The following is a 13,537-nucleotide window of genomic DNA, read 5'->3' as shown; positions in this document are numbered from 1 at the left end:
CAGATTCTCCATCTCCCTCGTGAAACTGCAGGTAGATTCAGCGTAGATCCAGGTTGAGCATGAAACCACAGCAGGTTGTGCATGCCAGCTGCTCAGCTGGCAGCATTTGCTTTGCAGTAATCACTGCTTGCCATGAAGAAGGTGCAAATATTTACTACAGTCACACACCTTAATACAGCAGGGTCGAGAATTCATCCAAGATGGAGGCCAGAAGCACTTGCAAATGCTGCACAGTCACTGGTATTTGTTCTCCCTTCAGGATGTCATGCAACAACAAAAGCCTGGCAGCAGGTGTGAAGGAATTCAGAAAGGCAGGTGAAAACTATTCTTCAAGAAGGTCAGTAACTGAGTAAAAAGCTACTGAGATGTTTAAAAGTGTCATTTGCTCTGAAGAATAATTAGCACAGTGATAATTTAACCAATAAGTTTATTTACATTTTTGTTGCTGTTGTGTTTACAAATGGAAAGATTCATGCTGAATCTGGTATCACATTCAGGTTTTTAAGTACATAGATCTTTTAGGATTTGGAGTGGATTTTTCTTGTTGCCCTGCTCCACCCACTGCCAAATAAATGAAAACTCCAAAGCCTTGAGCTAAATCTCTGTCCAGAGAAAGCCTGTTTTTTATCTTTTTCTGCTGGTTTGTAGAGTAACAGCAAGTATCTTCCCTTGTCCAGAGCTCATCCTGTGATGTCTCAGCTTCCTGCCCTGTGTTTTCAGCTCATTACAGTGTAAGATTAGGAGTCCTAAGTTTCCAAATGACAAACACTACATGGTTGGCCTTGCGATTTATGGTCCGTATTTCTCCAACTTAGTGTGTAAGAACACTGATGTTGAATGTTTGTGTCTTTAAAAACTCATTTTGTCAGAGCTGAGATGCTTTCAGCTGCTCGGAGTTGAGTTTATTAGTGGCTTAGCCCTCATTAGCTGCCAGCTGTGACAAATCACATACCATAATGTGCATCTTACTAAAGCCTAGAAAAATATTCATGAGAAGCAGCTGGGAACCTCAGCTTATCTGCTTTTTGCTCACCTCCCTCGCTATGCAGCCCTTTGCCAGAATCTCTAGGGTGAAGCTATCACACAGAAAAGTGAAAAACAACTGACGTGCTGGCCACCAAAGGTAGTACCTGGCAGTGCAGCTGTAAGCAGCCCAAAGCATCTAAGGTGAATGGATCTTACAAGATTCTTTTTGGTTTGGCTGAATAGAGAGCGTGTAGTTACTGTTTATAACCTACATGAGCATCTTGCCATGTTGTGAGGATGACTTGCACCAGCTGGTGTCTGACGTGCATTAAAAGTGAGCTCCCCTTAACTGCAGCGAGCTGTGAGTCAAGCCCTTTCACTCTGTTAAGGCAGACATCACCAAATGCAGTATTATAAGCACTTTTTATGGAAAGGTAAGTGGTTTTCATTGTGGCAGAAGACAAGCTGTGGTGACGTTTAATGATTGATTTGCTTAGTGGCATATCTAGGAGAAGCTTAGGGAAGAAGGCACAAGCAGCTGGAGTGTTTTCCATCTTGGACAGTGATTAAAATCAAGTGGGAAGTAATTTTTTGTTTCTTACTCAAGTGTGGACATGTTCCAACTCCCCTGCAGGATGGGTTGTAATAATTTACTCTCTTCTGAATTCCTGTGAAAGCCCTCCTTTGTAATTGCAGTACTTTGGTGTGTGTATTTATAAATGACCTGGCCCAGTAGAAGTGGCTGCTTGGCAGGGCTGTCCTGTAGCTCATGTCTGACGTGGAATGATTAACTGGAAGGGTGAAGGGAACAGGAATTTCACTTCTTTGCCCGTGTCTTAAATGGTTATGTGCAAGCCAGGTTTACCTTGAAGCTCAGGCTTTTCCTCAGTGCTCTGGGCATTGGGAGGAAAAACATGGAGCAGATCTGAGAGGGTTTTGGTGTTATACCCAAGTCCTGCAGCTGATCTGAGACACTCAGCATGAAGAAAGCTTTAAGCCTGCAGGACCAGTAGACAGGAGATGGGCACAGCTGAAAGGGCACGGTTCAGTAGAAAAAAGGCTTTTAAAGGACCGAGCAGTAGCAGTCAGCTTTTCTGACCCTTGATGTGGCATCGAGCTGCTGGACTAAACTGCTTCCAAACATCCCCCTCCTCTTTCCCCAGCCCCAGGTGCCCCGGGAGCCTGCGGTGCCAGCTGTCAGTGGGCATCCTGCAGGAGCCCCCCCCGGCTCCTCCCTCGGGGCTTATAACAGCCCAGCGCTGCCACGCCGCCTGCTCCAGCAGTCCCACGGTGCCTGCTGCTCATCGGTGTTCCTGCTGGTGCCCAGCCAGCCAAGCCAAGCTGGGAGAGGCTTGAAGGAGTTGCTGTAAGTGAGATGCTGCCTTCACTTGCTGCTCTGCTTGTTCCAGCCTGCCTGCAGCAGGCTGTCTCCTTCCTAGCTGGTGGCTGCCCAGCTTTTCCATGCTGCTAATGCCTTCCTCCAGTACTGCATGCAGAAGGATGGCAGAGGAGTAGGTGGTGTCTCTTTTTTGTTTAGTTCTTGAAAGGCTGAAAAGCTTCTGAGGAGTGAGAGCTGCTTCTAGCAAAGTAGCATCTTAAATCCTTAGTTTGATTTGCTGTCAAACTTGAGAAAGTTTTGTAGTACCTCGCCAGGTAGATGTGGTAAGTGGATGCTGCAGTTTAGTTTAAGCAGTAGCTAAAGAACTTGTCACAGGCTGGAGGTGCTGAAGCCCTCTGTGCTCCCATTATTCTCTCTGTAACTGATTACTGATTCTGTTTATTCTTAAATCATTCCAGTACTAGATTAAAGGAAGTATATTTGCCTTTGCAAAAATGCTTTTTTTTCTTCACATATTTAGACTGTGTTTGTTCTTAGACAGTAGCCAGTGTGTTAACAACTCTTTCATTTTTATTATTTTATTACCAGCTCTGAATACTGAACAGCTTTTTCTTTACTTATTGAAGGAAGCTGCCTGAAGTATAGATCACTTTATAGCGTATACACAATTGCAAGGAAAATTAGCAAAAATTTAGAGGTTAAATCTAAAGCTTTAAGAAGAGAACCCAGAGAAAAAGAAAAAAGCAATTCCTTAGTGGCTCAACCAGAATATCTCTGCTGCTTTCTCCTCTCTGTGCCTTGGTGGCTGATTGGACTGTCCATGTGCTGCCCTCCCAACAGCTAAGAGTATCTAGCATTTTGTCTGTATTCTATAATTACTTTCAGAAAATTTAGGTCGCTCCCTAACTTGAATGTCAGTCCTCTCCTTTGATCCTTTAACACTAATCCCATTTTGAAGTATTTTTAACAATAACAAAAAGAGGCAGCATTTAAATTTAACACAAATAATCTTCTGTGTAAATTTTATTCACTTCTTATTCTTCGTATGAAAGTGAAAAATGTAGAGAGAATGAATGAGAAAAACCACTGAGCCTTTGTAATGTCAGGAGTTTTCACAGGTGTGCAGGTTTGGGGAAAAATTCATAAAAGTTGATGAGATAAAATTAACTGAAGCAACCTTTCTCTCTTTGAGCACATCAGTCAGAAGCAGATAATACCACACTGTAGCACCTTTTTCACCTGCATAGTCTCCTAAATGGTGATTTTTCCTAGTACTTTTTCAGTGTGTCTTTTGTAGTTTCTGTGACAATGGTATCCTGACCCTTGGTTGTCACTGTGATTACAAATAGTCAAAAATATAGCAGAAGCTTGAGATGGAGTATAACATGGCACTGGCTTTCTTTCATAATTCTGTTGCTGTTTTGCCATGACACATGTACAGTTATTTCAAGTCATGCAGAAATTTTGTTGCAGTGTTTAAAATGCAAAACAATTGGGACTCTTCCAAATGTGGTGCAGACAATCCAAGACAAACTGATTTAACTCAGCTTTGAGGAACCATAAAACCAGCCTTAACTACTTGTCTTTCATCTCGAGCAGGAATTTCCTCTAGACAGCGACTATTTCTGCTCCAATGGACAAAGGACAACACTTCGCGTTCTTTGTGCTTACAACCATGCTGCTCCTGAGAGAATCAAGCCACGCAGGTGAGAATATTTGGCCAACAATGCTGGCTGCGTCCAAATCTGATTTTTTTTGTTCTTCACAGTCTGATAATTCTCTCGTTCTTTGACGACTAGTGCTAGATTAAGCCTGTATCTTAATCTATATGCAAAAAGGGAAATATGGGTGGAGGACACAAAGGCACGGGTGTTAGCCTGGACAGGAAGGACAGGGTAGAAAATCAGGGTGAGGCAGTTCTTAACAGTGCTACAAGCCATTTCTCATGAAGTCAGGCAGAGTCATCTCCCATCAGAAGGCTGTTCATGCTCAGAATAGAAGGGGTAAGGGCAAGGCTGATTTTTGCAGCCGCAGTAGCTTCCTGCCTTCAGGGCAGTAGTTTCAAGCCTTTAGGGGACAAGATTTGGAGGGATGAGTCCCTTTTATTTGCGTTGTGTTTTTGTAGATCCTCACAACGAGGACCTGGCTGCTGAGAAGTGTCACTGCCATGAACTTTGGGTTAGCACTTGGGTTAGTGCTGCGACTTGATTACTTATGGTCCTTTCAGGAGCCCTTACAATGGGGCTTTGAACAGCTGCATCCAGTGCCACTGTGGGGGAGCTGAAGCCCTCAGTACAGGCTGTTTTCTTCCAAGAAACCCTAGCAGGTCTTCAAAAAGGAGCCACAAATGGCTTTTACTGGCTCTAATGAGTTTCTGAAGGGAGACAAGAAAACTCCTTTGTGAAGATTTCCAGCTCCCGTGGAGAACTGTAGTGGAGAGAGAAAAAGCAGTTTTTGTTTTAACAATAATGTAGAGTTCAGCACAAGACAAGAAAATGCAAAACCAGAGAATGAATAATACATAATGAATGAATATGTTGTTATATTTAATGAAAAACTCACAGCTTTTGCTTGGAAGAGCAAGAACACCCTCAGTTTTTTGTTTTCTCTTGAGGGATTTTTGGCCTTTGTACTGTGTGTTCTTTGATTGCGAGGAGCAATGTGCACATTCCAGAAAAACATCCTGGGCAATTAATAAGCCATATAGTGGCTGTGGTTTTAATTCTGCATCACAATTATTACAGCGTTCTTCTGAGTGTTATGAGAAAGGAGGCTGTGGATCAAATAATTTAACAGGATTTATTAAAAGGGCAGAGAGCAGAACCAGAAACTCAACTAACCCCATTAGTGATACTTCTACAGGTGGATTTTTACCAAATAGGAAAGTATCAGAGCCTTTGTTTTACAAATGGGAAACAGAGGCACGAGAAGAAGTAACATAAAACAGGTCAATGGCAGATCTGACAACAGGCAGGGTGTTGTTCACTGCAGGCTGCACTGTCTCTCATCACGTTTAAACTCTCAGCTGTATTTACTTCCCTTACTGCATAGGATGCAGAGAAGAGGCAAAACAGGGCAGACTTGCAGACCCTTCTCTAGTGCAGTACCTGTTGGTTCCTGGTTTTGGTCCTTATCCTTGTGGAGGTTTGAATTTTCACAGGAAGGAAAGAATCGGAGTGCTGCTAATTCTGGGGGGAATGCAAGAGGACGAGCTGGAGAAGGGTTTCTACCCCTGTAGTTGCAAGACAGTCTGCTTTGACAGGAAGAACCTCTTGTTATTAGGGGAAGAGAAGAATTAGAAACCCCAGTGCCTTGGAGTGTAATGCTGATGAGCTTCTGCTTTTCCTTAGGGTTACAGGCAGAGTTTTGCAGGAATTAGGGAGGAATCTTAGCTGTGTGAAGTAGCAGAACTGCTGGCTTTTCGACTTGTCTAGAGGGCAGTTCTGAAAAATCCGTCCTTCAAAGTGTGAAGACCAGAATAATAAAGTTACAGTCAGAATCCTCTGAAGCCTGAGTCTGGCGGTGTACATTTCTGCTTCTGTTTGCTTCACACTAACACTGTGCTGTGAAAGAGGAAACAAACCTGGCAAAATTGGTGTGAGTCAGCTGTGCTGTGAGCTTCTGAGCTAAGGGTAGTCGTTCTGTGTAAGTGCAACATGAAATGAGTTTATGAAACTTTACTCTTAAGGAACCATAAAATATAAATGCTGCAAGGAGTTATTTTGTTGTTTTTCAGGAGCGATGAGGAATGATGCTGCTGCGAATAAGGTACGTCCAATTCACTGGTGCAGAGCTATGAGTGAAGTTGTTTGTGAGAAAGTGTTTTAAATGCAGAAGTAGATGTGACAGTGTGCAAGGCTTTTCATCTGTGATGGGCAGGCAGCTTTCCTGGCAAAAGCTTTAGCTGTTTTGAAGTGGTACTGATCAGAAAGCACCTTGAGTTGTGTAAGGTTGGGAGATGCACTCCTGAATTGTGTGCCTGTGCAGAGGCGAAGTTTTGTCTCCTTTCCTCAACATCTCAGGTTTCCTACTGTTCTGTCTCCTGCAATTGCTCTCTAATGAGGCCTTAATTGGCTGCTAGCTGTTTTGTCAGCAACATAAATTGATCTATCTTTCAGAAGACTGTATGCACCGTGTATCTGAAGAATTGCGACAGCATCTAAAGTGATGTTTTATTTGCACAAAGTACGCTGATAACATGCAGTAAAGCAAAACATTTGTGATTTATTAATTACTGTCATGGAACAGCAATTCCTGAAGAAGGTAGAGTAGTGGTGAGGTGACCTGCTGCAGCTCAGGGGAGCAGATTTCTAGCTGATTTAACTCACACACACACAGTAATGTAAACCCTAGCTAAGTGGGGCCAGTTCTGGGAAATCCAATTAATTCTTCACTTTTATTTGTAGGACACTGACTTGAGGGGACCAGAAGAGAATCTTCCAACTTTGACTGTCACAACAATCCTGGTAAGGCAGTTACGTGATACTTACATTGGCTGGGAGGTAGCTGGAATTATATCATTATTAGATATATTATACATATCACACATTTGCCCAAATTAAAAACATGTTATTAAAAAATGGGGGGAAAAAAAGGAAAAAAAAAAAAAGGAAAGATTCATTGACACAGTCAGGATCATTCAGAAGAAGCAACACCAGCAGATTTTCTGATTCTGCTGCCAGACACTAGCACGTAACTCTCAACTGATGGGCCAAAGGTAATGTATTTGGGTGTTAAGCCTGTGAAGAGGGCATCACTTGTTTATGTAGTACATGTGTTGTGCAAAATGCAGCTGCCCTTCCTGGAGCTGTATTCTTTTACTAGCGGCGGCACATGACTCCTGTGAATATCTTTCAAGACTGGAAATGTTTTCCTCCTGATAACGTGGACAGAGGTCTTTGTGGAAAGGTGTTTTTGTTTTTTTTTTGGGGGGGGGAAGGGTTAATTCATAGTCAATAGCATGCTGCAGACTCGTGGCATGTAATTGTGTGCATTTCCCTCTCTATGCAGGAAGATCCCTACGTCATGGTGAGAAGGGCGGAGCTGGAGGGATACTGCATTGACCTGCTGAAAGCTCTTGCTTCAATGCTTCACTTCAGCTACAAGGTGAAGGTGGTGGGAGATGGGAAGTACGGCGCTGTCTCTTCCAATGGAAACTGGACAGGGATGATTGGAGAGATTTTGAGACAGGTAATTTTCATCGTATGTTTGTGAAAACTGCAGCTGTAACAGGAAAGAGACCAAAGGGCTGGGCTGGCACAGCTCTTAATTAGAATTTCCTTGGGGACTGAGCAACTTGGGAGTTGTTCTGCCTGTTGTGTAGAACTGATGGACAGAAAGACTTGTAGCTGGTTTTGTCCTACAGATACGGACACTACAAAACAAGGAGACAATGGCCATAGTAGAAATCATTGTAACAAGGCACTCCTGCTGCAGTTCTTGTCTTGTTTCAGAGACTGCCCAGTGCCTTTGTAATCTGAGAGGCTGCACGAGACATCGTAGCTCTGTAATGAAACAAAGGCTTTAAGGAAAAGGTACCTTGTACTTAAGCTCTAGGCCAAACCTGTCTCTTCTGAAATGTAACCCCTCAGACTATCCAAATAGCTGCTCGAACCTGCTTTTTATCCATGGGGTACCACTCCCTCCAGCCAGCATTCTGCCAGCTGTTGGGAACACTTGAATCGAATTCTCTTTGCTCCTCTGAACTCAGTAACATGTCCTGTCAGCCACGTAGGTGCTGCAGCCAGAAAAAGTAAGGAACGTGCCTTCTGTTTTTTGTAAACAAACCCACTGTAGTTCATGGTGCACAGCCTCAGCTTGTTTGGATCGTAGGAAACCAGAGGCCCCAGACACCAGCCAGCCCCCCACTATGAACAGTGCAAAATGGAAAGCTGTCCTCTGGAGCTCGGTCAAAGCCCACAGCTGTCCAGTGAGACAGAGAAGCTGTTTGCCATGTAGATATCTGCCCACTCAGCCTGGGAAGTGTTCTATCTGAGTGCAGAAATCATCAGGTAGGTTGGATAGTTGATAGTATTTTTTTCATCTTACAGGAAGCAGACATTGCAGTGGCTCCCCTAACAGTCACATCAGCCAGAGAAGAGGTGGTCTCCTTCACCACGCCATTCCTGCAGACTGGGATTGGAATCTTGCTTCGAAAGGACACCATGTCGCAGGAGATGTCTTTCTTCCACTTCCTGGCACCTTTCAGTAAGGAGACCTGGACAGGTCTCCTATTTGCTTATATTCTGACGTGCTTCTGCCTCTTTCTTGTTGCCAGGTATAAACACGTGTCACAGGTTTTGCTCAAAAGTTGACTGTTTTCCCAGCTATGAGGAGATCTCGGTTTTAGAGAAAGTACAAGTTGCTAAAAGCCTGTGTGTTTGTACTTCAGCTTTTCTTCCTCACTTTTTTCGAACTTGTTTTTTACTGTGACCACGTTCGTACGTGCAGTTCTCTCTCCTGGTGTTTTTATGCACTCAGTCCTGCACTGACTTTGGAAGGAATTCTTCCCCTCCCTCCTCTTCTGAGGAGATTCAGCTTTCTCCCACCTTTCTTGATTATGCTGCGCTAAGGCTCTCTGCTGCTGGAGTCTTGAACAGAAGCTCTGGTGCTGCTTTTCAAGTTCTATGTGTAGTCTTTTATAGATAAGCATTCCTTCCAAGGAGCGGCCTTCTTCTTACACTAAAGAACAGAGCCAGTGTTGCCTCTTAGGTGGGCCAGGGAGACTAGATGCAGTGGTTCAAGAAGGGACCTGGCAAACCTGTAAGAGGAGCCTCCTGAGCTTTTACTGTCGTGAAATACTTGAGGCACTGAGCAGGAACACCTTTCTCTGTACTGGTTAAACTGGACCACAAGTGAAGAAGGACCTACCATGGAAGGAAAAGGCATTTCTGGGCTAGCTGCGCTGCTGCATGTCATGCTACAGGGTTATTTTTTCCTGACTGTCTGGTTTTATCCCATCATTTCCCCACAGGCTGAGCCCCTGTGAATGGAACGAGCCCAAGAATGAAGAGAATCACTTCACCTTCTTAAACAGCCTCTGGTTTGGAGCAGGAGCGCTCGCGCTGCAAGGTGAGCTGAGAGGACTGCAGCAGAGGAGCCCTGGGAGCAGAATATTTTTGTAAGCTGCTTGCTTATCCAGCCCTCATCTGTCTGTAACACCGGGTGCTGGATGGCTGGGTGCTGCTGAGGGGAAGGACATTGCAGCAGGGACACTCGGCAGTACTCAAACTCTCAGCTGCAGTTTGAGACTTGTTGGAGTTGTACAGGTGGCTGGCTGCAGCTGAGGACTGCTTTTTCCTGCTGTAACGCTTATTCTGGGGAAAGTCAAGCTAACCTTCGCCCTGATGCTGTAGAGTGGAGGCTTTTTATTGCCTCTGGCCACTAATGCTGCTTCAGCTCTCTGCGCAGTGTGTGGTGTTGGTGCTGTTCAGCCACTGAGGGCTTTTCAGGCCTGTGCATTTCCTAGGTAGCTGCAGGGCAAGTTTTGCAGTTTGGCCTTTATTTAAAAAGAAGTCTTGTGCCGGCTTTAACACAAGCTGTCTCTCTCACTGTACATCACCTCCCTTGCTTTTTATCGGCTCCTCTGGTCGCGCAGGTGTCACCCCTCGGCCCAAAGCTCTTTCTGTGCGGGTCATTGCCGCCATCTGGTGGCTCTTCACCATAGCCTTGCTGGCTGCCTACATCGCCAATTTCACCGCGCTGCTGAGCTCTGGCAGCGAGCAGCTCCCAATCCAGACTTTTGAAGATCTTGTGAAGCAAAGAAAGCTCGAGTTTGGGACATTGGACGGCTCCTCCACCTTCTACTACTTCAAGGTGCAGAGAATCTGATTGCACACATACACACGTGCCTTAGGGCTGCTAAGCTGGGGCTGAGGTGCCTGTAAAAGCTATTTTTGAGGGGTGGTGGTGGGAAATAATTAATCCCTGTAAGATTTGAGAGGAAATCTGTGCCAGCTAGATGATAATTTTCATTACAGAGATGGCCCAAAAGGGGGAATGATTAATGTGCTCTTATTCTCCAAATTGTTTCACAATCTTTGCATATTTATCCAGAAGTGCTGCACATTTGTTTTACTCTTCAGTCTAACACTTGTTTTTTTGGGCTGCAGAACTCCAAGAATCCCATCCATCAGATGATCTATGAGTATATGGACAAGAGACGAGACCACGTTTTAGTCAAAACCTACCAGGAAGCAGTTCAACGCGTGATGGACTCGAACTACGCCTTCATTGGTGAATCAATCTCTCAAGACCTTGCAGCTGCCAGGCACTGCAATTTGATCAGAGCCCCTGAAGTTATTGGAGCCAGAGGATTTGGCATTGCCACAGCCCAGGGTTAGTCACAGTGCACCACTTCTGTCCCACTTCTCCACTTGGATTTCATGGGTTTGAAATAGCAGACTGAGAGCAAACAGCCTGGCACAGCTAAGTCCTGAAACTCAGGAGCATTGGTTCCTTTATTTATTTACTTAGTTTTTAAGCCTTGGGCCCGGGAATGATGCAGAGCTCCTAAATAAATTTTTCTTGTGAGCTTGATTGCTTGTATTTGTTAAAGGACCTTCACTCCATTACTATTCTGCAAGTGCATACAACAGGAATCATTGCTATCTAAAAAAGCACTCAGCTTAGTCTGTGGTGTTCTGCAGAATGACCATTTGGTAGCTGGGAATCAGCACCCAGCTAACACTGCTTGGTAGGGTAGCACCAGGCTGCTTTAAAATGTTATAATATTCATGATCTGTCTTATACTTTTTCATTCCACTGCTGCTAGCATCCCCATGGACTAAGAAGCTCTCCATTGCGGTCCTCAAACTGCGTGAGTCAGGTGACCTTGACTACTTGCGGAACAAGTGGTGGGAGACCAGCTGCCTTCACAAAAGCAGAGAGCGATGGAGTCCTCTCCAGCCCCAAGCCCTCGGTGGACTCTTCCTTACTCTTGCAATTGGCCTTGCACTGGGAGTGATTGCAGCTGTGGTGGAGCTGTCGAATAAGAGCAGACACGCTGCTGGACACGTCAAGGTAGGTGATGGTCATCTCCTGTCCTCCCTCCTTGGATCCCTGCTGTTTAGCACAGACAAGTTAGGTACCGTTCTGCCCCACTGGGCAGAATACCAGCTTCCTTAACATCATGATCTTGCTTTGTCTAAGGAAAGGAATGTAATGGGATCAAGGAGACTGCTAAGTATTCACTCTTTACATCTTTGAAACGTTGTAGCTTGGACTGTGTGATAGGCAGGTAGCCAAAACAGTATAAAAATAATAAAATGAAGCCTAAAATATTAAGTAGAAATATTTACTGTAATGCAGTGAAACTGCATTGCAACACTCTGAGTGTGTACAGAGGACAGTAAATCACCAATAACAAGTTTATTCTCAAGTATGGCTATTTTCAAGTCATTTGACAAGTAGGAACCCACATGTAAGTAAAACTGCACTGGTATCTGAATGTGCATTGTGGTGTTCTTGTTCTCCATCCATTGGAATGGATGGGTAGCACACATTTTAAAAGTGGATTTTATGATGCAGAAGAACTCACCCCCTTGTTTTCTCCCCTTTTGTTTTTCAGAAGTCTTGTTGCTCCATTTTCACAGAAGAAATGTGCACTCGTCTACGTATAAAAGAAAATACAAGACAAAGCCAGGAGACTTCAGGAAGAGCTAATGCTTAAAAAATTGTTAAGGAATGGGTGTGTATTAGGGTTCTACCATATGTATTTCATAGGAACTACATCACTGTAGAAACGTATTTTTCTGCAAGTCTAGAGTGTTAGTTTCCTAATCATAAACACACAGCACTTCTGGATTGGTGGTGGAGCTGGATTCAAAAGAAAACTAAGCAGCTGGGAGAAATTTAAATTGATGAAGGATGGAGTGCAACTGTTAAAAATTAAGGAAGGTTAAGATGGGGGAATCACACCTATATTTAGTTTAGAAGTTTACTATGTAAGTGCATAAATGCCTATAGGAGTGAGGGAGTTAGGATAGGTTAACATGATGCCTCTGTTTACTAATTAAAGTATGAGGAACAATCTTGAAAATTAAAGCTCTCACCTGATTGTTCTAATCACAAACAACTGCTTCTTAAATATTTTAGTTACAGACTACTCTTCCTCTCTTCTAGGCAGATGATGGTCACTGTGAAGGTAATTTCTGAATCAGAAAGGACAGTACCGTTGCATAATCCCCCAAAATGCAGGACTTTACTGCATTCTCTGCAGTAGCCTAAAATCCAAGAAAGGGGATGATGCAATTAAGGAACTAGATTTAAGAAATGTCTGTTTCCCATCAGATGTTTCCTAGGTTGTCTTAGTTAACCTGATCAGGAAGTATTTAGGAATAACAATTAAAATTCACCAGCATGAAATTTGGTAATCAGTCAATTAAAGGAAGTACAAACTCACTAAGCAAGGGCAAGTGAGTAATGGGTATTTTACATTATTCTCTTGCTGTCAAAGAAAAACAGTAGAACTTCATGGGGAAGTTATTTCAGTTGCGTATTTAACAGTTTCCTAATTAAGATGGTTTTCTTTTCAGAGGTGGAATGACTGATGCATGCACATGCTGGTTTGTAAATTCATGGTTAAATGACTGCATTTATGTACTGCACATCTGATGGGGTGGGAGGGAGCAAATTCACTTACTTGGAAGTGTTTTTTTAACTGTGCTGCATGAACAAAGAGACAAATTCACATCAGCTCCAGCATTAAATAACCGAAGAAAGCAGACACTAATCTGCCTTGTGATGGGGAAATAGCTGGGTGTTCCTGAATAAAGCATTACAGAGTCACTTGAAGCATAGTGTAGACTCTAAACTTCTGATAGCTGCCCAGAATTTAGTATAGGTGCAGCTTGCCACCCCTCAGTGGCAACAAGAACAAACAGTGGAAGCAGCAGGAGTTACGAGTTCTTCAAACTGCTGTAGTGCTGTTCAGTTATTGGCTACGTGCTCTCAAATCATGACACTTCTATTTTAAATGCAGCTTAAGCAATGGTGGTTAGAGTAGGAGGTGGATCAGTCCTTCAACCAACTTAACTACGGAGCATGAAACAGGTTGGGTAAGTTTAAAAGCTGACATGGAAAAATACAATGTCAGATTCACTTAGCACTTTAAAAACTATTTGGTATGTGCCATGGCATTGCTGGCAGAGTAGGCAGAGATATATAAAAAAAGGTTTCATTGACATTTAAATATATTTCTATATGAATGTCTCACAGAACAAAAAAATAAAG

The 13,537-nt window shown here is 43.6% G+C and overlaps 1 protein-coding gene across 1 annotated transcript; it reads left to right on the top strand.

Annotated features, from left to right (window-relative positions):
* The first annotated feature begins 3,932 nt into the window (after positions 1-3,932).
* Positions 3,933-13,446, top strand: LOC311217991 (putative glutamate receptor). Its single transcript, XM_084300428.1, has 10 exons — positions 3,933-4,011; positions 6,042-6,073; positions 6,712-6,771; positions 7,316-7,495; positions 8,356-8,582; positions 9,279-9,376; positions 9,903-10,120; positions 10,417-10,642; positions 11,079-11,326; positions 11,874-13,446. Exons 1-10 carry the CDS (start codon positions 3,939-3,941, stop codon positions 11,973-11,975), a joined length of 1,464 nt encoding a protein of 487 aa, XP_084156554.1. The 5' UTR covers positions 3,933-3,938; the 3' UTR covers positions 11,976-13,446.
* The last annotated feature ends 91 nt before the right edge of the window (positions 13,447-13,537 follow it).

This window comes from Netta rufina, assembly GCF_964035555.1.
Source record: "Netta rufina genome assembly, chromosome: 22".
In the NCBI taxonomy this organism is placed as follows: Eukaryota; Metazoa; Chordata; class Aves; order Anseriformes; family Anatidae; genus Netta; species Netta rufina.
Note: the sequence above shows the minus strand (reverse complement) of the source record. Positions and strands in the feature narration are given on the sequence as shown.